The 27,185-nt window shown below is 43.1% G+C and overlaps 1 protein-coding gene across 2 annotated transcripts in view; it reads left to right on the plus strand.

Moving 5' to 3' along the window:
* SHC4 (SHC adaptor protein 4) overlaps positions 1-26,731 on the plus strand; it is a 47,666-nt gene extending 20,935 nt beyond the window's left edge. Inside the window, exons 3-12 of one of the 2 annotated variants that reach the window (XM_058156519.1) lie at positions 8,610-8,673; positions 9,996-10,115; positions 10,968-11,021; positions 12,920-12,971; positions 15,243-15,369; positions 18,785-18,962; positions 19,096-19,156; positions 21,687-21,806; positions 23,700-23,950; positions 24,911-26,731. In XM_058156519.1, coding sequence (XP_058012502.1) covers positions 8,610-8,673; positions 9,996-10,115; positions 10,968-11,021; positions 12,920-12,971; positions 15,243-15,369; positions 18,785-18,962; positions 19,096-19,156; positions 21,687-21,806; positions 23,700-23,950; positions 24,911-25,054 — 1,171 coding nt within the window. In that variant the 3' untranslated portion in view covers positions 25,055-26,731. The remainder of the gene's footprint in view (positions 1-8,609; positions 8,674-9,995; positions 10,116-10,967; positions 11,022-12,919; positions 12,972-15,242; positions 15,370-18,784; positions 18,963-19,095; positions 19,157-21,686; positions 21,807-23,699; positions 23,951-24,910) is intronic. The other variant, XM_058156520.1, reaches the window with a different exon arrangement.
* The last annotated feature ends 454 nt before the right edge of the window (positions 26,732-27,185 follow it).

A 27,185-nucleotide genomic window follows, 5' to 3' on the forward strand; every position in this document is an offset into this window, starting at 1 on the left:
CCTACAAACCCCTATTTGTAGCCATAACCCAACTGTATTACGGACAACCACTTCATGAATGAATTGGAGGGCTTGCACGTATCAGACTATGCCATGTGATTTATGGACCTAGAATTGGCTATGTTTGTATAACCTGTTCAGCTATAACAATTATTATAAATCATAGTGGCTAGGTACATGCCTTCTGTTAAAGCATAAGCCACGGTTCTCAGTGCATAATGGTTGGGTAGCCAAGCATGATGTATGGAAGAAGTTATTATGTGATTGCTGCAGGCCAGTTCACTCCTAGGTATCTGAGGGAGCAATTCTCCAGTCAGGGTTTTTATAAAAGGAGAAGAGTAATGGGGTGTTCTTCCTCAGAAGAACATCCAAACGTTCCATATTTCTTAGGAGATTTTTGTTACAAGCATCTACAATGGGGGTGTTAAACTCAAGGCCTGGGGTGCGGCCAATGGGGGTGCTTAGATCTGAACCGCAGGGCTGCCCTGGAAACAGGGAAAGACTGGCCCATGATGCCTCTGCCAGTAAAAATGGAGTTTGGAAGGGCCGCGTGTGGCCCTCCCGAGCTGCGTTTTTGCTGGCAGAGGGTTGCAAGAGTCCGTCGCAGCCCAAACGGAGCTCGGGAGCCTGTTTTCTCTGGCAGAGCGCTCGGTCCAACACAGGCACCCCTGACACGAGTGACACTGACCTGGCCATGCCCACCCTGGCCACACCCACTCCACACACACACACACACACCAGGTCAAACACAGCCCTGATGTGGCCCTCAATGAAATCGAGTTTTGACACCCCTGATCTACAACTGTAACACTCAGAAGCAAGCCAGAATGAAAATGCTTCAAGCTACCTTTCCCATTTTTTAATACTTTTGCAAGGTTTTAACTTGCACGTTTCCCAAAAAAAAAAAGAGGGAATCAGAACAATCAAAACACAAACCCACGTGCTTGGGTTTTGCCCGAGATACAAAGATTAGTAGGCAGCCTGCCTTTTCCGGAGTTAGACGAGGGCATCCTGCTATGTAGGATTATATTAAACAGTTAGCCTTGTTTCTGCAGTAAATATCCTATGACTGTTCAGCGGGGGCCCTCTATGGTCCATGAGAACCTGGGGAATATTATATGAAGACTGGGTTTGAACATCACGCGAAACCATAATGTGCTATGGTAACCTTGCAATTTTGACTCATGATTTTATAACTCCACATGAAGTATCAATAAGGGATTGAAGACAACACAACTGAATTTCAATTACTCACTAAACCAGGGGTTTCAAACTCCATTTTATTGAGGGCTGCATCAGGGTTGTATTTGACCTCAAGGGGGGGGGCTGTGGCTGTGTGGCCAGGATGAGCATAGTCACTCGATGTCACTCATGTCAGGGGTGCCTGTGGCGGCCTGAGCTGTTGTGGTAACCGCCAGCAGCCTGTGGAGTTGGCAACGGAGTCAGACAGCGATGAGGCTGAGGAAGAACATGGGCCAGTTCTGGAGGCTGGGGAAGGCCCAGATGAAGGCTCTGCGTCGAAGGCAGAGGTGGGGCCAGGGCCATCGGGGAGTGAGGTGCGGACTCCAGAGCCTCCAGAGGCTGACAGTAGTGAGGCAGAGGAACAGGAGGAGCCTGTTCCTAATGCACACATGAGAAGAGCTGCCAGAAGGCAAGAGCAGCTCAAGCAAAGAGGACGACTTGGGAGTAGGGCCAAGAGACGATTGGCCCCTCCCATAAAGCTTAAAAGACCAGCAATGGCGCCTGGGCTCTTTGCCAGAAAACATCGTTGATAGCTTCGTCTTGTTGCATTTATTTTGTATCGGTGTCTTCTGAACGTTTGCCAAGAAAGGCCTTTGGCAGTTTGCCTAATTGGACCAAGGTTGGTGATAGGACTGAGGAATTGTGTTGGGAAGAATTTGCTTTGATTTAGTTTAGTTTAGTTAGTTTTCTTTGTTTTTACACTAACTGAGTTTCCTACTACCTACTTGGGCCTGGGTCACCACATGAGCACTCTGCCAGTGAAAATAGGCTCCTGAGCTCCATTTTTGCTGGCAGAGACACCACGGGCTGTCCTTCACTGTTTCCAGGATGGGCCAGACCTAAGCATCTCGCTGGCCAGATCTGGCTCCCCGGCCTTGAGTTTGATACCCCTGCACTAAACCATGAAACATAACTTTCACACGAAAATGGCTGAGTTCCAAATATTTGCTAACCTATACGCATAGGTTGGGTTTACAGATTGCGTATAGAAGATGTTTCAAGAAACAGTTGTTGATTAAACCTTTGGTTGTGGTCAAACCACAGCGCCCCGGTTCACACAAGCCAAAAAACAATCCCCATTGAGGCAAAAACTGCTTGATGAGTGAACACCCCCACCTCCACCCCAGACTTGGCTGGATTCAATGTGCGAACCCAGGTCTAAACTTTGGAAACAGCCGGAGAACATCACTTGAGATAGGAGGCTTCTGAAATTGCAGAACCGATTCGGTCAGGCAGCTTCGCCTCAATGGCTGAACATTCAACTTTGTTAGTGCATACAATCCCTTTTTGTTCTGTGGGTTAAAGGCAGGACTTCGGAGGTTTAAAAGCCCAACTTCAAGGGGATTCTTATTCCTTGACATCAGCCCACGTTCTTTGCTCTCAACTGAACTTGGCAAAAACAATAAACAAAGTAAGGCAGTGTTGTTGCCGAGTTGCATCTCCTCCAGGAAATAAAGCCGGACTCTCCTCTGTCTGGAGGCACACAATCCTTCAAGGAAGGGGGAGGCATTGTGGGAACAGAAATTCCGTGATACCCAAGAGTTATTATTATTTTTTATTTGCATTTATATCCCGCCCTTCTCCGAAGACTCAGGGCGGCTTACACTATGTCAAGCAATAGTCTTCATCCATTTGTATATTATATACAAAGTCAACTTATTGCCCCCAACAATCTGGGTCCTCATTTTACCTACCTTATAAAGGATGGAAGGCTGAGTCAACCTTGGGCCTGGTGGGACTTGAACCTGCAGTAATTGCAAGCAGCTGCTGTTAATAACAGACTGTCTTACCAGTCTGAGCCACCAGAGGCCCTCAATCCCAATGACTTGTTGGTGGTTTTGGGACATAGAGGGTACCAGTTCCTCAAATGCAGACTAGAATTCTTTCCCCCAGCCTGGTATCTTCTAAAGCAGGTTTCTCCAAATTTGGCAACTTTGAAACTTGTCGTTTGCAAATTCCTCAGAATTCTGGGAGTTGAAGCCCACAAGTCTTACCGTGGCCAAGTTTGGAGACCCCCTCCCCTGTTCTAGAGGGTTTAACAAAAAGGAATACATTAAAATCTACATTTTAATATACAGTTTACATAGGTTGGAGATCTTGCGCATTTTTGAGGTGACGCCTCTTATGCCACTTGTAGCAAAATATTGGTGTAGTATCAGATTTATGAATGAAGGGTGGTTTCAACCATTGCAAATAGGGCCGGGTTACTTACGGGACCGTCTGCTGCTACCGAATGCCTCTCACCGACCCGTGCGCTCTCACAGAGAGAGACTCCTCAGGGTGCCGTCGGCTAGGCAGTGCCGGCTGGCGACGCCCAGGGGAAGGGCCTTCTCTGTGGGGGCTCCCACCCTCTGGAACAAACTTCCCCCAGGACTCCGCCAACTTCCTGACCTTTGAACCTTTCGCCGCGAGCTTAAGACACATCTATTTATCTGCGCAGGACTGGACTAGAATTTTAAATTTTGAATTTTGTTTTAATGGGGTTTTATTATTTGTATTGCCATTTTTAATTATTCGGCCTTATGTAATAAGTTTTTTAATGGATGTTTTATCGTGTATTTATATGTATATTTTATCTGGCTGTGAACCGCCCTGAGTCCCTAGGGAGATAGGGCGGTATAAAAATACGAAAAATAAATAAATAAAAATGAAATGGAAGCAACCGGCAGATAACATTGAATGAACTTTTTCTGGGAAGTTTGGTACCATGGGTGAAATGTCCCGGTTCGGACTGGATTGCCTGATCCGGTAGAGATGGCGGCAGGTGGTTCGGAGAACTGATAGCCAAAATCCCTGCCCCCCCCCTCCATGCCCAGCTGAGCTGCGCAATCATCAGAGGTTTTTTTTTAAAAAAAAACTTTTAAAAGCATTTTTTCTTCGGGCGAAAAAATGCTTTTAAAAGTAAAAAAAAAGCCTCTGATGATTGCGCGGCTCACCTGAGATCCTCAGAGCCTTTTTAAAGCATTTTTTTACAACCTCTTCAACCCAAGAGGTTGTAAAAAAAACTTTTAAAAGGCTCTGACGGTCCCAGCTGAGTTGTCTTATCGTCAGAGGCTTTTTTTTTCTTTTAAAGGCAAAATAAAATGCTTTTAAAAGAAAACAAAAGCCTTCGACGATCAGGCAACTCAGCTGGGATCATCAGAGCCTTTTAAAAGCATTTTTTTTTTACATTTTTTAAAAGCATTTTTTAAGCATTTAAAAAATGCTTTTAAAAGAAAAAAAAAGGTGGCTACGCCCACCCAGTCACATTACCCCCCCCACACCAAGCCACGCCCACAGAGCCGGTAGTATTTTACATTTCACCACTGTTTGGTGCGCATCTCTGTTGCCTTTTTCTTTTCATTTAAAAAAAAAATCAGAAAAAATGCTGATTCAAATTTCCTACTAGAGAAAGCCATCTGTCAAATCCAAATTATATACCGTATCATAACATAGCTATTATTGTTGTTATTGCTACAGTTCATAGAGTTGGTGTCTCATCCATGATTCTGTTTCTTATTCAGGAAACCTCTGGATTCTGAAATCTCACTGGCCAATTTGTTCATAGTTTTAACATCTATTTATTTTGGCAACCAGAAATGTTATGAACTTCACCACAAACCACAAAATAGATGGCAGGAGACAAACTGTTGGGATTTGGGCATTGCACCTGGTGTTTCCACAGGAGGGAATCCAGAAAATCAAGATGGCAGCTGCAACATTGAAGCCCTGCCTGTCAACTCGCAAAGCATCTCTAGTCTGCTCTCGAGTTGCCATGGGCAGAAAGGCGGGAGAACTGACGGAGCAATTCAGCAGCCACATTCCATGCATACCTTCCTCCATGGTTGGATCTCAGATTACCAGAGCCAGTTTGTGAGATGTGGTTTCTACAACCCATGAAAGTGCCTCATTGGAGAATGTGATTTATGACCCAGCCTGAGAGGAGGGGGGAAACAGGGTCATAGTTGAGCCGTAAATTACGTGTGGCAGAGTTGACTACACTTGGGTAGCTGCGAACATTTTGCTCCTAATAAAGAACTGGATTTCTTTTGAAACTTGGCTCCAGGCTCACGAGTTAATTAGGGCATTCGTCAGAACCCTGACAGCTAGTCAACTCTGCCGCACGTAATTTATTTTGCATGTGTCCCATGCAAGAAAGTGGTGAGACTTTAATCGTGTAGTCGTAGCCGCCATCTTGGTTTCCATTTTTGATTTCTCTCTGGAAACCCTTCGGCACTGTTGAACTTAGGCGGGAGTTTTTAGTGGTTGTTTAGCCTGTTGTGTGTTTTTTATATAATTTGTAACCTTTGCTTAATTCTTTTACATGTTGGGTGAATCCACCTAATAGTTGTCTATGGAATGACGCCATCTTTAATTTGTTCCATCTATCCAAAAGACCATGAGTTGGTCAGGGGTAAAGATTCTTTGATGTTGTAGAATTGTGCTGTTGGGGAAGGCTCTTGAGAGTCTCTTGGACTACATGGAGATCAAATTCAATCAATCCTGAAGGAAATCAACTTTGATTGTTCCTTGGAAGGACAGATCCTGTCAGACCTGGAAGCCATCTTATATGGTTGGGCCTTCAGGACTGCCACATCTTCTTCTGTGGGAAAATGGGAGGGGGGATTGCATAGAGTGTAGATGATATGTAGTCAAAATAGCATTCCTTTCTCAGAGAGTCAAGGACGCATTGCCCTGGCACCTGGAGTCGGATGACTGGGGAGTGTCTTCAGTTTGAAGCTGAAGCTCAAATACTTTGGTCACAAAATGAGAAAGGGGGACTCCTTGGGAAAGACACTGATGCTGGGAAAGATTGAAGGCGAAAGGAGAAGGGGACGGCAGCAGATGGGATGGTCAGATAATGTTGTTGATGCAGTTTGGACAAACCCCAGGAGACAGTGGAGAACAGGATGGCCCAGCATGCTATGGTCCGTGGGGTCACAGAGAGTTGGGCACGACTTAGTGACTGAACAACAACACAACATCAACAAAGATCCTTTAGTGTTTAGCAAGCAATGTTTTATTGGAAAAGCAATGTTCTGTCGGACAATAGTGAGACGAACTATTTGGAGGCATTTTTTTTAATCCTGCTCAGAGTGGAAAATTACCGTGCGGGATAGCAGTTCCCAAAATTCGGATATTTTTCTCCTCTCAAGAATGAGAATCCTTGTTATGGGGTCGCTTGGGCCTTACTCATTCTACCCAGTGGGTTTTGGAGGAAGCAACTGAGTATTCACCCTTTGCCAATTGTTAGTTGCCTCCACGTTCCCCTTATTTCATTCAGCCTTCTCTGTTCCATTCACTCCTGGGCTCCTGGGTGGGTTTCATAAAGGCCAATTTAATTGCTGAGGAATCTGGCAAGGCTTTTGTCTCTCATTAGCTGTTTATGGGATGGGAGTGAAGCTGAGCTCCATTGCAATGAATGCATTTATTTACATCCTGCTATTTTCCTAAGAGCACCCGAGAGAGGCGGCAGTGTAATAATAAAATCCATATAATTGCATCAGTTGAAAAAAAGAAGAAGCAAGGATATAATCCTGCTTTTAAAGCTGTAGGAAAATATATTCAGTGTTTAAATCTATTAGCCTAGTGAGGTCATCTAGATAAGGAGTACTGGATGCTAGCTCTATCCTTATTCTAGCACAAGCAATAGCAATAGCATTTTGACTTATATACCGCTTCACAGTGCTTTACAGCCCTCTCTAAGCGTTTTACAGAGTCAGCCTATTGCCCCACCCCGCCCCACCCCACCCCGCAAAAATCTGGGTCCTCATTTTATCCACCTTGGAAGGATGGAAGGCTGAGTCAACCTTGAGCCTGGTGAGGCTTAAACTCCTGACTGTGGGCAGTTAGCTTGCAATACTGCATTCTAACCACAGGGAGGGAGGGAGGGAGGGAGGGAAAGAAGGAAGGAAGGAAGGAGGGAAGGAAGAAGGGAGGGAGGGAGGGAGGGGGGGCACTATCAATAGTACTTAGACTTATATACCACTTTACAGTGCTTTACAGCCCTCTGTAAGTGGTTTGCAGAGTCAGCCTCTTGCCCCCAACAATTTGGGTCCTCATTTTACCCACCTCGGAAAGGATGGAAGGCGGAATCAACTTTCAGCCTGGTGAGATTCGAACTGCCGAACTGCAGCTAGCAATCAGCTGAAGTAGCCTGTAGTACTGCACTCTAACCACTGTGCCACCTCTGGTCTATTCTGTGGTTTACATTCATAGAATCTTACATTTCTGAAAGCATCCCTCCTTTCCTTCACTTTTATGTTGCGTGGAAGGAAGGAAGGTCCCTTCGGAGACACTGTTGTCACCCCTTCTCCTTCAGACTCAAATTTCTTTGGTCAGACTATTGTCCATTCTTAAACTCTGCCTCCTATCTCCCAAGGGCATCCCACATACCATTACAAAACCAAAGATGGATAGATGGATGTGGGGGAGATGGATGGATGGATGGATGGATGGGGATTGGATGGGTGGGTGGGTGGGTGGATTGATGGGATTGGATGGATGGGGATGGATGGATGGATGGATGGATAGGGTAGATGAGTAGAGATGGCTGGATGGGGATGGATGGGTTGATGGAATTGAATGGCTGGATGATGGGTGGATATGGATGGATGGATGGATGAGGTAGATGGGTAGAGATGGTTGAAATGGGGATGGATGGATGGGTGGGTTGATGTGATTGGATGGATGGGGATGGACGGATGGATGGATAGGGTAGATGAGTAGAGATGGCTGGATGGGGATGGATGGATGGATAGGGTAGATGAGTAGAGATGGCTGGATGGGGATGGATGGGTTGATGGGATTGAATGGATGGATGATGGGTGGGGATGGATGGACGGATGAATGGATGGATGAGGTAGATGGGTAGAGATGGTTGAATGGGGATGGATGGATGGATGGGTGGGTTGATGGGATTGGATTGATGGCTGGATGGGAATAAATGGATAGATTTCAGATAAATAAATGGCAGATAGATAGCTGATAACTAACCCTGGGCCAGTTACTCTTTCTTTCTCATCCAAACTTACCTTCTAGGATGATTTGGGGGCAGAATTGGAAGAAGTGTTGTCTATATTGGGGCTTTCAGCTCTTAGAGAAATGATGGTCCAGAACATCTGGAAGCACCAGGCTGGGGAAGGCCATGCAACATCAATAGTGGAGAAAACCCCTAATGAAGCAAAACAAGTCTTTTGATCAGTGATGGCCATGTGCCCCACTGGCCCCCAAGCATACAAAGCTTTATCCTAAGACCACAAATAATTTAAATCTCAGAAAGAAAGACGAATCTGAAGTTCTATTTAATGCTGCATGGATCCTTCATGGATGGTTTCTCTCTCCCCTGTTTTTGATGTAAATCCTTTTCCCATTTTTTGGTTTTCCAGGGAAGCAATAAGTCGCCTGTGTGAAGCTGTGCCAGGAATACACGGGAACACAAAAAAACGGAAGGTAAAAATCTATCTTTGATGGCCGAGTAGCTTCTTTGAAGGAAAAAAAAACACCTCCCTCTGGGCCTTAAGAGGTTTACCTTTTACTTGAACCATCAACACATATAAAATATATCTGCATCAGGGGTGGGCTCTATTTACATTTACTACTGGTTCACAACGGGGCCACGCTTGCGCTTCTGGGCATGCACAGATCGTCATTTATGACGTCCGGGTGGATGGGCGGAGCCTCCCACTGATTTTACTACCGGTTCTATAGAACCGGACAGAAATGGGAGCAACCCACTACTGATCTGCATGTCTTAGGGAACCCTCCTATAATGAATGAATGGAAATTGACGAATGCTGTCCCATTAGCATGGAGTATTTTAAACCTTTCCTTCCCTTGCTTCCAGCAGCAGAATTGCTACCACTTTCAGGCTAATGAGAAACCTTGCAAATATGTCTGGGTTCTCTAGCATTGTCCACTTAAAGCGGGTGTCAGTAACCTGCGGCTCCAGAGCCGCATGCGGCTCTTTGGGCCCTCTGCTGTGGCTCCCTGTCGGGTGATCCCACCACCAGCTTGCCCCACCCCTCTCCCTCCCTTCCCAGTCACTCCTCGCCTGGCCTGAGAAGATAAGGGTGACGGCGGGGCATGGAGAAGCAGCTGGGGCAGAGACAGCGAGATACAGAGAGAAGGGGAGAGAGAGAGACATAGACAGATAAAGAGGGGGAGGAGAGAGGGAGGGGAGGGTTTTTTTTTTTTTTTTACATTTATACCCCGCCCTTCTCCGAAGACTCAGGGCGGCTTACAGTGTATAAGGCAATAGTCTCATTCTATTTGTATATTTTTACAAAGTCAACTTATTGCCCCCCCAACAATCTGGGTCCTCATTTTACCTACCTTATAAAGGATGGAAGGCTGAGTCAACCTTGGGCCGGGCTCGAACCTGCAGTAATTGCAGGCTACTGTGTTCTTAATAACAGGCTTTACCAGCGTGAGCTAAACCGGCCTTTGTGGTTCCCGATGTTTTTTAACAACTGGTTCTCTGCCCTAATGACTGGTTGGGTAGGCATGGCTAGGGGGAGTCATATGACTGGTGGAAGTGAGTGACATTGAGTTGACCATGCCCACCCAGGTTTTGTGGCTCCCGGTGTTTTCTTTTCTGTGGGAAGCAGGTCCAAATAGCTCTTTTAAGTGTTTAAGGTTGCAGACTCCTGACTTTAAGGTGTCTCACAACACTTCTGGCAGGAACCTTGTAACAAACATCTGGCAAATGAAACCATTAACTGCTCTTAGGTGAAATATGAAATAAGAAATCAACATTCTGCTTGTTTTTACAGCCTCCGGCTAAATTTCTTTCTCCTGTGCTTGGCAAAAGCAATCTTCAGTTTTCTGGCACACATATAAAACTGACCATCTCAACAACCAGTCTCACTTTATTGAACACCGACAGCCAGCAGGTAGGTAGGGTTGGCCCTTCAGGCTCTGATCCAAGCAGCACGGGCTGCAGATCTAATGTTTTGCTCTACCTTGTTGTCATGAATTATTTGGCTTTTGAATGCACTCTGTTGCAATACCCCAACAAAGTTAATTTGCTTTTTCCTACCTTCGGGTCAGCGTTGACTCCTGGCAACTACCGTGTTCCCCCGAAAATAAGACCCTGTCTTATATTTTTTTGAACCCTGAAATAAGCGCTTGGCCTTATTGCCATGTTCAAAAGCCCAGTCAGGGGATGTATTATTTTGGGAGAAACAGGGTATCTGAACTAGTCCCTGCAGTTTTGGGACAAGGCTTTTCGGAAGTGATTTGCCATTGTCAGTTTCTGAGGGCTGACAGAAAGTGACTGGCCCAAGGTCAGCCACCTTGCCTTTGTGCCTCAGGTGGCACTAAAACTCACTTCTCTCCGTTTCTAGTCCAGTGTCTTAACCCAGGGCTATCCAACCTTGGAAACTTTAAAAGTTGTGGCCTTCAACTTCCAGAATTCCTCAGCCAGTCGTGTTGGCTGGGGAATTCTGGGAACTGGAGGCCACAAATCTTCAATTTTCTGGCCAGGGATTATATGCATCTCTCTAGGATCTTTCAGGGGTGGGCAGATGGAGACTTTGGGTTTCATACGATATCCAGAAGCTGGGTATATATGGCTCTTCTGAGCATTTGGTCTTTCTTCTTTGCTTTTGGCTGCTTCTATCTGACTACCTCCAGTGGCCTTTAAGCAGAATTTATGAATTCTCAATATGATGAGCTTTGCAGAGATAATTTTCCAATCTTTTCTGGTTAAGCTATACACGGACTTCCTTCTTTTTCCTTCCCAGATTATTGCAAACCATCATATGCAGTCCATTTCATTTGCCTCTGGAGGGGATCCAGTAAGTATAGAGGTTTCAATTGAAGAGCATGCTGGAAATGAAACACAGTTATGAATGAGGGCTAACAGAACCAATGGCAGAGCTGAATCTCATCAAATTTGGAATACCTCTCAATGACAGAAGGCAGCATATTGAGGAAAATGATGATCAGAGTGAGAAACACCTGTCACTCGAAAGTGCAATTCGCTCAGTCTTCCTCTTGTTTTAAATTATTATTATCTGAATAGAGTAGAGTAGAGTAGAGTAGAGTAGAGTAGAATAGAATAGAATAGAATAGAATAGAATAGAATAGAATAAAGCAGAGCAGAGCAGAGCAGAAAGGAATAGGAATAGAATAGAATAGAATAGAATAGAATAGAATAGAATAGAATAGAATAGAATAGAGCAGAGCAGAGCAGAGCAGAGCAGAATAGAATAGAATAGAATAGAATAGAATAGAATAGAATAGAATAGAATAGAATAGAATAGAAAATATGGCATGGCATGGCGTAGAGAATAGAATAGAATAGAATAGAATAGAATAGAATAGAATAGAATAGAATAGAATGGAATGGAATGGAATAGAATAGAATAGAATAGAATAGAATTCTTTATTGGCCGAGTGTGATTTGACACACAAGGAATTTGGCTTTGGTGCATACACTCTCAGTGTGCATAAAGAATATATATATTTCACCATGGAAACAGAAGTTAACAACCAAATTCCCTTCCTAGATGTCTTAGTCTACAAGAAACCCAATGGCTCCCTAGGACACACCATCTACCAGAAGAAAACACACACAAACCGCTATCTGCACGCACTCTCACACCACCACCCAGCACAGATCAACTCCGTAGCCAAGAAAACTCATCTCAAACAAAACGCTTAGCTGACGAACAACACCTAAAAACCGAACTACACACTCTCACAAACGTACTAACATCCAATGGATTCCAGAGAAATAAGATTACCAAACTAATCCAAAAAGAACCCCCCACTAAAACCCACGACAGAGAACAAGAAAACGGCACAGCCTTTCTCCCATATATAAAAGGCACCACAGACAGAATCAGCAAGATCCTCCACGCGGGAGAAAACCCGAATAACCAAAGACCTACATATATATATATATATATATATATATATATATATATATATATATATATATATTTGTCAAGAATCATAAGATACAACACTTAGTGATAGTCATAGGATACTAATAAGCAATCGAATCATACTAGGAACGAATAAAAACAATATAAGTTGTAAAGATACAAGCAACATGGATATAGCCATAAGTGGGAAGGGATAGGTACTAGTAAGGATGAGAAGAAGAATAGTAATACAGTCTTAGTAGTTAATTTGACAGTGTTGTGGGAATTATTTATTTAGCAGAGTGATTGGCATTCGGGAAAAAACTGTGCTTGTGTCTAGTTGTTCTGGTATGCAGAGTCCTATAGTGTCATTTTGAGCATAGAAGTTGAAACAATTTATGTCTAGGATGTGAGGGGTCTGTATATAAGACGTGCAGTATACAGGTCCTCAATGGAAGGCAGGTTGGTAGCCATTGTTTTTTCTGCAGTTCTAATTATCCTCTGAAGTCTGTGTCTATCTTGTTGGGTTGCAGAACCAAACCAGACAGTTCTAGAGATGCAGATGATAGATTCAATCATTCCTCTGTAGAACTGGATCAGCAGCTCCTTGGGCAGTTTGAGCTTTCTGAGTTGGCGCAGAAAAAACATTCTTTGTTGTGCTTTTTGGATGATGTTTTTGATGTTAGGTGTCCATTTTAAGTCTTGAGATATGATAGAACCTTCCTTTCTTTGACCATTGAAACCTAGTAGATGTAAATTGGCCATTTAGAAACACAACATCAATATTAAAAATACTCATTCCTTTTGTTTTATGTGTATTGTAGGATAACACAGATTATGTTGCCTATGTTGCTAAAGATCCTGTTAATCAAAGAGGTAAACTCAATAATTTATTGGGGAAAAAAATCTGGGGATGAAGGTATCTTTTCATTGGGGAAATTATTTTTTAAAAAATATTTAATGTCTTCTCTTATCTTTATCTCCTGAGTATGAATTAAGTGGGAAAGTTTCTTATTTAAAAAATAATAATTAAAAAAACCAAAGCTTTACCCATAACCTATTTACAGTCGTTCTTTCCTAGTTTATTGTTATAAAAGCGCCCTCTGATGGTTAAAATAAGGAAGTGTGACTAGGAAAAAATGAAGTCTCGATCAGATTTTAACATAACATTCTTCACTGGCCAGGAATTAGCAAAACTATGCAAACTATCAAAATGTGATTTTTTTGCAAGCCAAAAGGAATGACAGTACAGTATCTGGAACATTCTGTGCTGCAGCCTTTTCAAACAGTTGCCATACCCCTCAACCCCATATGAACCCCTATATGAATTAGATTTTAATCTCCCTGATCCTACAAGCCATGCTTTTAATCCAAAATACAATTAAAAAAAAAAAAAGGAAAAAGTGAAAGACTTGAATCTGTTGCGTTGCAATTCTAAAAATACAGGTAATCCCTTGTATTATTTTTTTATTTAATTGGGCCTGGCATTGTGATTGTAAGTCACAGTAGTTGTTCAATGGGTCTCCTCAGAGTTACAGTAACAGTAACAGAGTTGGAAGGGACCTTGGAGGTCATCTAGTCCAACCCCCTGCTCATGTAGGAGACCTGTAGTAGGGATTCGAACCGCCGAACTGCCACCCTTTCTGACTGACATCTAGTCAGGCTCCAATTTTATAACATTTTTTGGCAGTGGGGTTGTTAAGAAAACACCACAGTTGTTAAGCAAATCCATTTCACCCAGTGAGCATTTTCATCAGAAATGGCGGGAAACGGCAAAAACCCCTCAAAAATCATGGTCACACGTGACAATGAGATACCACAAGAGTTTGCCCAAGTGAGCCGGTTGCCAAGCGCTCAAAAAGTGATCCCATGACAGACTCCTGGCAACGGATTCATCTTTATGATGGTCCCAGTCAGTGGTGGGTTCTAACCAGTTTTACCACCGGTTCGCATCGTGCACACGCAGGCAGGCGGGCGGGAGGGCCCAGCTGAACTGGTTCGCTTTCATATCAAGATTTCCACTACCGACTCTCCCGAACCAGGGAGAACCGGTAGCAACCCACCACTGGTCCTAGTGTCCCGGGGATGGGTGGGAAGGGGAGTGTCATGTGATCCCCTTTTACGATCTTCTGCCAAGCAAAGTCCACGTGAAAGCCAAGTTCACATAACCGTGTAACTAATTTAACAAAACTGTAGTGATTCGCTTTTCACAACTGCGGCAAGAAAGGTTGTAAAATGGAGCGAAACTCACTTTTACCATATTTTCACAGCTGGGTTTCAGCAGGTTCTGACCAGTTCTGGAGAACCGGTAGCGGAAATTTTGAGTAGTTCGGAGAACCGGTAGTAAAAATTCTGACTGGCCCTTCCCCCATCTATTCTCTGCCTCCCAAGTCCCAGCTGATTGGGAGGAAATGGGGATTTTGCAGTATGCTTCCCCTGGAGTGGGGAGGGAGTGAAGATTTTACAGTATCCTTCCCTGCCATGCCCACCAAGCCACACCCACCAAGTCATGCCATGCCCACCAAGCCACGCCCACAGAACCGGTAGTAAAAAATTTTGAAACCCACCATTGCATGTTTCCCTGAAAATAAGTCTGGGTCTTATATTATTTTTTGCTCCAAAAGATGTATTAGGGCTTATTTTCTGGTTAGGTCTTATTTTGGGGGGAAACACACTACTAATTGCAACCATCTGGCTGATGATCTTAACTGGGGTTTATATTTTGGGGGAAGGGCTTATATTACGAGCATCCTGAAAAATCCTGAAAAACTAGGGCTTATTTTCCAGTTGGGTCTTATTTTCGGGAATAAAAAAGGTTCTCCTCGCACACATGTGCTAGTCGTTCTTGACTTGCACGTATGTGCTTTCGAACCGCTAGGTTGGCAGAAGCTAGGACAAGTAACGGGAGCTCACTCCATTACACGGCACTAGGGATTCGAACTGCTGAACTGCCGACCTTTTGATCGACGAGCTCAGCGTCTTAGCCATTGAGCCACCGCCTATCCCTATTGTCGTGGATACAGGGTAACAAATGTCTCGTTTAGCAACAGAAATGTTGGGTCCTGTCATGTGGTCGTAAGTCAAGGTCTACCTGTGTTTCTTTCACATCCCTTTTCCTTGTGACTGTTTCTTTTCCACCCCCCCCAGCATGCCATATTTTGGAATGTCCCTCTGGAATAGCTCAAGAGGTCATCAATACCATCGGACAAGCTTTCGAGCTCCGGTTCAAACAATACTTGAAAACTCCTCCTGCTTTGAGTGCTTCCAAAGAAAGGTAAGCAAAAGGTTAAATTGGGAGGCAGCTGGAATGGCGCAGGTAGTCCTGCCATTCATTTAGCGCCCATTCAAAATTACAACGGCCCTTTAAAAAGTGGCTCGTGATCGTTTTTCAGGCCTATGACCGTTACAACATCCCCATGGTCATGTGATTAAAATTAATGTATTTATAACGGTGGCAGTGTCCCGGGGTCACGTGATTCCCTTTTGCGACCATCTGACAAGCAAAGTCGACAGGGAATCCAGATTCACATAACAACAGGGGCCGGAATAGCTCAGGCTGTAAGAAGCCTGTTATTAAAACACAGCAGCCTGCAATTACTGCAGGTTCGAGCCCGGCCCAAGGTTGACTCAGCCTTCCACCCTTTATAAGGTAGGTAAAATGAGGACCCAGATTGTTGGGGGGGCAATAAGTTGACTTTGTAAAAATATACAAATAGAATGAGACTATTGCCTTATACACTGTAAGCCGCCCTGAGTCTTCGGAGAAGGGCGGGGTATAAATGTAAACAAAAAAAAAAAAACCAGTGTAACTCACTTAACAACTGCAGTGATTCACTTAACAACTGGGGCAAGAAAGGTCGTAAAACGGGGCAAAACTCACCTAACTGTCTCGCTTAACAACGGAAACTTGGGGCTCACTTGTCATCCTAAATGGAGGACTATTTGATGGGCGAATGGCCTTGGAGACGAGGAAGAACAGCAGGCTATGATAATAAAGAACATAAATTCACATTTATTTAACTAACCGTGTTACATTAAAGTAAGGTGCTAATGATACCTTGCGATTCCGAAAGGGAAACAAATTGCAGGTTGCAAATTGAAAGGGATTTCTTGCAATCGTACCGTGAAAGGTTTTCCTTGCTGTACAGTGTATTGCTGAATGTTTTGCTAGATGGATGATATTTATTTTCCAGCTTAAGTTGCGTTGGATTTCGGTATTCATATAGTCTGAGCAGTATAGGCCTTTGGTACATGAAACCAGGGCTGGGCTGCTGGGGGTTCGCAGGGGTTCAGGAGAACCTTTAGCTAAGATTCTCTGCAGTTCAGAGAATCTTGTTCCTGCCTGGCCCTGCCCCGTCTACCCCGCCCCACTTCTCCCAGGAGTCCCCATGCGGCCCATTTTGGATGCAGGTAAATGCAGGGCACACGCAGAGGCTCGGGGACGGCGATAAACAGGCCTACTGGAAGTTCGGGAAGGCCGGAAACGGGCCTGTTTCCAGCCTCCAGAGGGCCTCCGGAGCCTGGGGAGGTCGTTTTCGCCCTCCTGGAGGCTCGAGGAAAGCCTCTGGAGCCTGGGGAGGGCAAAAACTCCCCTCCCCGTGTGGTGCAGGAGGCCGACTAGGCCACGCCCATCGTGGCCACGCCCACCCAGCAACTGGGCAGAGAACCCCTTGCTAATATCTTTGAAGCCCACCCCTGCATGTAACCTAAGACAATTGGAGGCACCAGGCTGGAGAAGACATTGTTATATTCTCACACTGTTATATTTGGCGTTGATCCCTCTTGCCCCCGGGAGATGAACAGATGGAAAATGTCTTTTCCAGTTCCTGTGAATCACATAATTAAATTCTTGAGTCATGTTCTCCTAATCAAACTGCCTGGCCCCATATTTCTTTCCTGTTCCTGTCTGTTCATCAAATTATGTCCTTATAAATTAAAAATCAAGACTCAACACAAGTTGTTCTTTTCAGAAGACAAACTATAAAGGGGCGCTTATATCTCTACCCTTATCCTCACCCTTGTTTCCATCCCCCCACCCCCAAATTTAACAAGAGAATCGCTTCTCCAGTGTTCTCCCAACAGCCTATGGGAAGCAGCTCAAAGATCACCAATTTTTGTGTCATTGAGAGAAGCTGTGAAGGGGCAGCAGTGGATTCATGATCAGCTTTAGAGTCTTCTTGACAGTTCCAAATCAGGAGAAGGTTTTTCATAATTCATCATTAAGTTCCTTACTTAACCCAGCTGCTTTTTTAAAATCTGAGTTTAGTTTTTAAAATTCTAATGTTTCTTTTCCTGTGATGTTTTTTTTTAAATGTTTTATTTATTTCATTTATAAAAACATATAAAAATTCAATTTCCATCAAGCAGGGTGTGATCTGGGTGCAACTGTTTTTTGTAAGCAGTCATAATCCAAACAGTATTCCTCACAATAACATATAATATAATAACAATAATATTTAACATTATCTACTTTTAACAACTCTCCATTTTAACATTTCCTCTTTTTATGCCTCCCCATTTCTAACTTCTGTTTCTGTTGTCTAACCATTGATAAAATAAGTCCCGTATCAAAAAATATTCAGTTTCTTCTTTATCTTTAATAGTAAACGTTAGTCTATCCATTTCTGCACATTCTAATATTTTCTTAATTACACTCTCATCTGTTGGGATCTCACCATTCTTCCATTGTTGTGAAAATACAATTCTAGCTGCAGTTAGTACATGTAAAATCAAATATATAGTCCTTTAATCATATTTTTATACTCTCATCTGTCGGGATCTCACCATTCTTCCATTGTTGTGCAAATACAATTCTAGCTGCAGTTAGTACATGTAAAATCAAATATATAGTCCTTTAATCATATTTTTCTGGTAAAATGCCCAATAAAAATATCTCTGGTTTCAAGTCTATGTGTTGTTTTATCATTTTTTCCAACCAAGTATGTATTTTCGTCCAACATTTTTTAACTTTTGGGCATGTCCACCTTTTCCTGTGATGTTTTTAGTCATTGTCTAGGTTGTTCTTGTCTTTTGTGAGCCCATGTATAGGACTGGAGAACAAGAAATAATAAAAGTAGAATATTTGTGGTGGCTCAGCGGCTAAGACAGCTGAGCTTGTCGATCGAAAGGTCGGCAATTTGGCGATTCGAATCCCTAGTGCTGCTGTGTAACAGGATGAGCTCCCATTACTAGTCCCAGCTTCTGCCAACCTAGCAGTTTCGAAAGCACGTAAAAATGCAAGTAGAAAAAATAGGGACCACCTTTGGTGGGAAGGTCACAGCGTTCCATGCGCCTGTGGCGTTGAGTCATGCCGGCCACATGACCACGGAGACGTCTTCGGACAACGCTGGCTCTTTGGCTTTGAAACGGAGATGAGCACCGCCCCCTAGAGTTGGGAATGACTAGCACGTATGTGCGAGGGGAACCTTTACCTTTACCTTTTATTTGTAGCTCAGGTTTGACATGAGGGATCCTTGGTGCTCTCTGACCTTGGTTGCTTCCTTGCAGATGTTTTATTACCGAACTAGGTAACATCATCAGGGCACTAGTTTGGGTCATGAAATGTCAGCAAGAAAACAACTAAGCTCAGAGACTACCAAAAACCCCTCAAAAATAATAAACCGCCCACTGACTTAATGTGGTACTGCCAAAGTTGTACATTTCAGCTGTTGCTTGGCTTTTTTGCACAGAGAAGGGGTGAATCTGGATGGATCCACCTGGAACATTCAAGAGAAGGAAGACTGCGGATACTATAATGAAATTCCTGGGAAGGAACCCCCCGTAGGTGGGCTGTCCGATGTCAGGCTGAAGATAATACCGGAAGAAAAGATCAACCGTCCCATCTCTGCTGAGCAGCAACAATGTGGAGTAAGTATGCCTTCTGGAATAATCAGCCTGAACTCTGAGTTAGTCTCCTACCACTGTTCAGACCTGAATCTGCCGAAAATTCCTCGTAGTAATTTGCTTCTGTATTTCTTTTTTCTTTCTTTCTTTTTTTTAGGATGATAGTCCCAGTTCTAAGCAGCTTTATGAAAACTGCCCGGATGAGCACAGAGCACTAGGTGGGTTGCCTATATCTTACACATCAGGGGTGAAATCCAGCAGGTTCTGACAGGTTCTGGAGAACTGGTAGCAGAAATTTTGAGCAGTTCGGAGAACCGGCAAATACCACCTCTGGCTGGCCCCAGAGTGGGGTGGGAATGGAGATTTTGCAGTTTCTTTCCCCCAGGGATGGGGAAGGAATGGGGATTTTGCAATATCCTTTCCCCAGGAGTAGGGAAGGAATGGGGATTTTGCAGTATCCTTCCCCTGCCACGCCCACCAAGCCACACCATGCCCACCAAGCCACGCCCAAAGAACCGGTAGTAAAAAAAATTGGATTTCACCACTGTTACAGAGAGCTGGTTCTTGCCTTCATGTCTTGGTGAAGGAAATGATCATAGAATCCAGTCTCAATCTGTTTGTAATTCAAAACTGCCTCCATCTTGCCCAATAGAAGATCCTCCTCCATTCAGGATGCCTGTTGCTAAATTACAGGCAAAGAGAAGTAGCAAAGGTGAAGATTGGATGCTATTCTGTTCAACCGGCATATCTTGAGCTGGGTTTTATACCTCTTCCCATTCACATTCTAGAATGGAATACCTAGAATAGGTACGGCCATTTTGATCTGGTCCAATAAGCCACCAAATGAGTCTCCCAGGAGCCATCAAAGGTGGAAGAGCTTTCGTAATTGGACTTCTTGGGGACAATCAAGACTCGTGGACCCCAAGGCTACTTTTTGAGGCCACCTGAGACTTCCTCAGGAGGGTGCTACTGGAATTCAGTAGAAAATAAAGCACTTGTCAGCATCTGTAAGGAAGAAGGAGAAAGAGAAGAAGAAAAATGCTTCCCTCCACCTCCAATCATTATTCCATCAGCCCTGTTTACATAATCTTCTGTCCATGTTCTTAGGCATGCTAATGCAGTGCACACTTTTCTAATGAATTCTAATCACACTGATTATAATTCATCACATTGCAAAAAAAAAAGTATTAGTTACCGCTTTATAAAGCCTTAGTAAGGCCACATGTGGAATACTGCATCCAGTTTTGGTCACTGCATTACAAAAAAGATGTTCAGACTTTGGAAAAAGGTGCAAAGAAGAGCAACTAAGACTATTTTTATTTTATTTTATTTTATTTTTTTATTTGCATTTATATCCCGCCCTTCTCCGAAGACTCAGGGCGGCTTACACTATGTTAGCAATAGTCTTCATCCTATTTGTATATTTATATACAAAGTCAACTTATTGCCCCCAACAATCTGGGTCCTCATTTTACCTACCTTATAAAGGATGGAAGGCTGAGTCAACCTTGGGCCTGGTGGGACTCGAACCTGCAGTAATTGCAAGCAGCTGTGTTAATAACAGACTGTCTTAACAGTCTGAGCCACAAGACTTATTAAGAGCCTGGAGACTAAAACATATGAAGAAGGGTTGCAGGTTTTGGGTTTGGCTAGTCTGGAGAAAAGAATGACTAGGGGGGACATGATAGCAGTATTCCTGTATTTGAGAGGCTGCCACAAAGAGGAGGGGGATCAATTTATTTTCTATAGCACCAGAGGGCAGGTCAAGAAACAATGGATGGAAACTAATCAAGGAGAGAAGCAACCTGGAATTGAGGAGAAACTTCCTAACAGTGAGGACAATTAACCAGTGAAGTCAGAAGCTGTGGGTGGCTCCATCACTGGAAGTTTTTAAGAAGAGACTGGACAGCCACCTGTTTGAAATGGCATAGGGCAGTGACGGCTAACCTTTTCCGGACCGAGTGCCCAAAACGCGCTCATGTGCGCCTGCACCTATGAACCCTCAAAATGCAATGCATGCGCGGCCACTGTGCATGCTTCCTACTCATGCGATGCGCAAACTGCCCCCTGCATGAGCCACGCCCCCCCTGCATTTGCATGCGCCCCCCGCACATGCCCCGCTCCCGCGCAGCAGAGACCAGAAGACCAGCTGGCCAGTGGGAGACCCAAGCACATGCGCAGCGAAGTTGAACTGGGGCAACGGCTCACGTGGCTTCAGAGAGGGCGCTGCATGCCACCTCTGGCACACTTCCCCTAGGTCAGGGGTCTCCAACCTTGGTCCCTTTAAGACTTGTGGATTCCAACTCTGGGAGTTGAAGTCCACAAGTCATAAAGGGACCAAGGTTGGAGACCCCTGACCTAGGTTCACCATATATACGGTGTAGGATATAGGATCTCCTGCTTGAGTAGGGGCTTGGACTAGAAGACCTCAAGGGTCCCTTCCAGCTCTATTCTGATTGATTGATTGATAGTATTATTTGTATTTAAGTCAGAATGGAATGGTTTAGGTACTTTCCTTAACAGTGGTGTTTCTTTAAGACAGACAGCACATTATACATAGGGTTTTCGTAGGTACCACTATTAAGATACTAGGAATATTAGGAAATCAGACATCCTAATCTTTTCTTGGTGGGAAAACTCGCATTAATTTGATTAACTTGGTAGTATTTTGTGCTGTTGAATAAGCTTTTGAGGGTTTTTTAAAAAACAACAACTAAAGAAAGATCTCCTTGTGATGATTAATTGCAGATATCAGCAAACCAACTCAGGCAGCAAACCAAGATGCCCCGTTGCTGAAAAGTAGCAGCAAAGTTGATCTTTTTGATGACCCTCGATATATCAATACTCAAAACTTACAAGCTGCATCAGGTATGACCAGAACCCTCCTTGCAGAACAGAATTCCCTAAGTCCAGTTCCTCATTTGAAGTCCGTTTGTATTTCTGCAAATCTGTCCCTTGCAGCTTTGAAAAGAAACACGAACCGTTATAAAGGAATTCATAGCATTGTTTGGAGCAATGCTAAGCTTTCGCTCCTAAGGGCAGTGCCAAGGTCATGAAATAGAATCATAAACCTGGAAGGGATTTAGATCTTTTAATCAGACCTGTGGCTCTCCAACCTTGGAAAGCTGCAGTGATGGAGCACTCATGACTTCAGGTGCCAAACTGTAGAATAGAATAGAATAGAATAGAATAGAATAGAATAGAATAGAATAGAATAGAATGATAGGTAGGTAGGTAGGTAGGTAGGTAGGTAGGTAGGTAGGTAGATAGATAGATAGATAGATAGATAGATAGATAGATAGATAGATTGATTGATTCTTTATTGGCCAAGTGTGATTGGACACACAAGGAATTTGTCTTGATGCATATGCTCTCAGTGTACATAAAAGAAAAGATACATTCATCAAGAATCATTAAAGTACAACACTTTAAGACTTTATGACTATAATGATAGTCATAGGGTACAAATAAGCAATCAAATCATAGTAGGAAACAGTCAATATAAATCGTAAGGATACAAGCAACAAAGTTACAGTCATAGAGTCATAAGTGGAAGGAGATGGGTGATGGGTGGAACGATGAGAAGATTAATAGTAGTGCAGATTTAGTGAATAGTTTGACAGTGTTGAGGGAATTGTCCCTGTGTCTAGTTGTTCTGGTGTGCAGTGCTCTGTAGCATCGTTTTGAGGGTAGAAGTTGAAACAGTTTATGTCCAGGATGTGAGGGGTCTGTAGATATTTTCACAGCCCTCTTTTTGACTCTTGCAGTAAAGCTAACATCCATTAAAACTAACATCCATTGGTTCTTGTCCTATCCATAAATCCACTCCTGACAGCCCATCAAGTATTGGAAGACTGCTGTCGTGCTAGCTTTAAAATGAATAAAACCTATAGCTCAGGCAGGACCTGTACCAATAAAGAAAAATATTTGTAACTCAGGATCAAAATGAGGGGTCCTTGGTGCTGTCTGAGCTTGGTTGTTTTCTTGCAGATAGTTCATCATGACTCAAACTAGGTAACATCATCCGTGCTAGTGACTGACTGACGGCTAGCTGAGGAATTCTGGGAGTTGAAGTCTTAAAAGTTGCCAAATTTGGAGACCCCTGAGCTAAAGAGTTATTGATACTCTGTTCTTTTTATGTCTGTGGACACAATCTGTTATGTACATCATGACAGCTGTGGCTTATTCAAGACATAAACCCACTCACTAAGGATGGGTGAACTCATACACTGGAAATAGATGGTCTCTATATCTTTTATATTGGGGACTATCTATCTACCTACCTATCTATCTATCTATCTATCTATCTATCTATCTATCTATCTATCTATCTATCTATCTATCTATCTATCTATCTATCGATCAACCAATCGATCTATCTCTTTAAGGGACATGGTGGCTCAGTGGCTAAGACACTGAACTCGTTGATCGAAAGGTCAGCAGTTCAGCAGTTCGAATCCCTAGCGCCGCATAACAGGGTGAGCTCCCATTACTTGTTCCAGCTTCTGTCAACTACCAGTTTGAAAGCACGTAAAAAATGCACGAAGAAAAATAGGTGGGAAACCTTTGGTGGGAAGGTAACAACGTTCCAGGCACCTTCGGTGTTGAGTCATGCCTGCCACATGACCACGGAGACGTCTTCGGACAGCACTGGCTCTTCAGCTTTGAAACAGAGATGAGCACCGCCCCCTAGAGTCGGGAACGACTAGCACATATGTGGGAGGGGAACCTTTACCTTTATATCTTTTATTTCATTTTCAGAAGCCTCGGAAACTGTAGAGAAAGGATCCGGTGACATGGCAGGCCTCGGATGCGTCACAGATGCAAAGACCCCACTCTGGAATGAAGAATGTTATCATGGGAAGATATCCAGGAGACAAGCTGAGAATCTCTTAAGGAACAACGGAGACTTCCTGGTACGGGAGAGTACAACCTCACCTGGCCAATACGTCCTGAGTGGGCTGCAAGGAGGACAAGTGAAGCATCTCTTGTTGGTGGATCCGGAAGGCAAGGTAGGAACAACTGAGACGTTGTTTTATTCAGAATGTAATTTATGATAGCTGTACAATAAGAAGCATTCTGTGGTATTGAGCATTTAATTTTCCATTACTTAAGAAGCTTTAGGGTGAAAATGATATGGCAAAGCTAAACAACGTAGTACTTTTACTTTCTACACCAGTATTTCTTAAACTTTGGTAACTTTGAGATGTGTGGATTTTATTTATTTATTTATTTATTTATTTATTTAGTCACACAGTATATATAAGCATAAGCGTGAAATAATTATACAATATATAAGCATATATATGACTATGGGCATTTAATAACTATATTAGCACACACAGATAACTGATTCATCAGGAACCATTAGCTTCTCTTTATATACAATTTAACACAGGAAGGTAAATATACAATACCAATGGCAGATTTTCCAAGGTGGTAGAGAGGAGAGATTGGTTTCAGTTCCAGCAGCAGACTAGTTTCAGTTTCGGAGCTCAGAGCTACGGAGCCACGCCGAGGCTCCTTCCTGTTTCAGTTTCCAAACAGTCCTCATTGGCTGATCTGTTGCCATGCCTATTCAGTGGCTGACCCCAGGCTCCGGAGGCCCTCTGGAGGCTGAAAACGGGCATGTTTCCAGCCTTCCCGAACTTCCGTTTGTCACCCTCCCTGAGTCTCTGCGCACACCCTGCACTTACCTGCATCCAAAACGGGCTGCGTGGGGACTTATGGTAGGGGTGGGATGGGGTAGGTGGGGCCAGCCAAGAGTGGGATTTTGGGGTTCTTCGAACTGCACAGAGCTAGAGTTTCTACCGAACCCCTGCAAACCCCCAGCAGCCCACTCCTGCTTAACACCCATGAAATCTTATAGGTGGGCTGCACAAATTCATGCTACCATTTAGAAGGTCACAATATTGCAGAATTTGAACACCTTATACTTACTAAATTCTTGGATGGTCTCTTTTCTTTTCCAGGTTAGAACCAAAGATCATACATTCGATAGCGTGGATCATCTTATCCGCTACCATATGGAGAACAAATTGCCAATTATCTCTTCTGGAAGTGAATTAAGGCTCTGCCAGCCTGTAAGGAAAGGGTTTGGGGCAGATGCATTCTAAGGAATAATTTTGTTGACTCACATTCTTTTCGAGACCATTCTTTTGTCACCGTCTCCTCAACATCGCTAGTGACTTATTCTGGACTCATTTCCTGCGCACAGAATTCCACAAAGGAGACACCTCTTGATGAGGTTGCAGATGAATTAGTTTGTGTGTTTGTCTAGGTCTCCGTCCAATGCGTTTGTCTAATCGGTATTTCTCAACCTCAACAACTTTAAGTTGGGTGGACTTCAATTCCCAGAATTCCTGAGTCAACATGGCTGACTGGGGAATGCTGGGAGTTGAAGTCCAAACATTCTTGGAGCAGCTGAGATTGAGAAACATGAATTTAATCACACCTCTCATGTTGCATCTGACCAGCGACAACTATTTTACTTTGGCAAAACATAACCCCTGGAGAGACCAAGAGGCTGGGGAGAAATCATGAGCCAGAGGTACTCCACAAAACATTTTGAAGAGCTCCAAAAAAGATGTCAAAGCACAAACCAACCTTCCCGAAGCAAAAATATGTGCCTTTTAATGTAAGAGATTTGGGGGAAATGACTCATATTTTTACCAGAGCTGTGGGGTTTTTTAAAGCTGATAAATTAATTTGAGTCTTTCCTGGGCTGATTTCAAGGAGCTTGAGAAAGACTGAACTTGATTTGCATTTGGAAGAGAGACCACAAGGAAATCTCAGCACTGTAGCTCGGACTGGGAACTCAAAAAAAAAAACATTCTGAAAAGGACCACGGAAACCACGTTGCTCTTGCTGCCAAGGAAATGACATTTGTGTGTCCGTGACATCAACAGGCATCAAAAGCTCAGTTCACATTGTAAAATATACTTTTATTAAAGACGTTAATAGAAGATAAAGACTAATAGAAATGAATATAAAGTGAGAAAAAGAAGAAAAATTAAAGAACCAGCCAAAAGTGCATGAAAGAAAAAGTAAACAGAATAGAACAGAAAGAAAAAAGTAGCTTCCAATGTTTGAAGCACCTATAAGTACAATTATAAATTTACCTCTTGCTCTGTGGTTACGATATAACTGTTTTCCCCTCTATAATTTATTCTGTCTAATCATCAAAACCATAATCATCATTTTTGTTTCTGTTTCATGCAACAAAAATCTAAGGGATTTGCAGTCAGCAATAAACAGATTATTTTATTATTAAAAATCCCCACCAATATACCTGATGGAATACTGATGCTAACCGCTAATTGGACCAGTTATAGGTTGCTGGTTTTTTAAACGAGGCGGCAATGCTTACTAAGATTATAAGTGGAAATTAGTTACCATTTTGAAGTGGACGCTAACAATGTGGTAGATTTAGACTTCTTATGTAATCCTATCATATAATGCAGTTCTACCAGGAGGCCAAAGGGTTAGTAAAAACTTAATCTGCAAAATGTTTGCTTATTGGCTTGTAGATAAAGACACTGGAATTGAACCAGCAAAAATAAAAAAAACATAGATGCAAATAGTATGGGGATTTTGAGATAAAAGAAAGCAATCCTACATCATATTTCAGGGTTAAGCGAATACATTGTTTTGTTTAGAAGCTATTTCGCTGTTTTTTTTATTGCACGCTTTGTATTTTTCTTCATTCCGTATTTTGTGGGTTTGGGATTCATTTGTTCCTATATTAGTCAAGAAAAGAATTTTTTTTAAAAATAAACATTCATGCTGCATTATCCCTGTATGTGTTTTCAACTGGAAATATTCTGTAAATCAATATGCCTGGAGTGGTTCTGTTATTTATATATATATATCATGGAGAGAAAGAGATTTCTGCAAATCTATTCCTTGCAGCTTTGAAAAGAAACCTGAATGCTATCAACAAATCCAGCATTGTTTGAAGCAATGCTAAGCTTTTGCTCTTAAAGGGCAGATTCAAAATCACAGAATAGAATCAGGAGGAGGTTTTAGAGCAGTGGTTCTCAACCTTTATAGTGCTGCGACTCCTTTAATACAATTCCCCACAATGTGGCGACCCCTTTAATACAATTCACCACGATGTGGCGACCCCAACTGTAAAATTATTTTCATTTTGAATTTATCACGCCTGAAGCCGTATTGGCTAGCGATCTTAACTACTTGCGATTGCCTTGAGGATGGAGGCATTAAAGCGGAGACTCCTCCCCTATT

Source organism: Ahaetulla prasina, chromosome 13 (assembly GCF_028640845.1).
Source record: "Ahaetulla prasina isolate Xishuangbanna chromosome 13, ASM2864084v1, whole genome shotgun sequence".
In the NCBI taxonomy this organism is placed as follows: domain Eukaryota; kingdom Metazoa; phylum Chordata; class Lepidosauria; order Squamata; family Colubridae; genus Ahaetulla; species Ahaetulla prasina.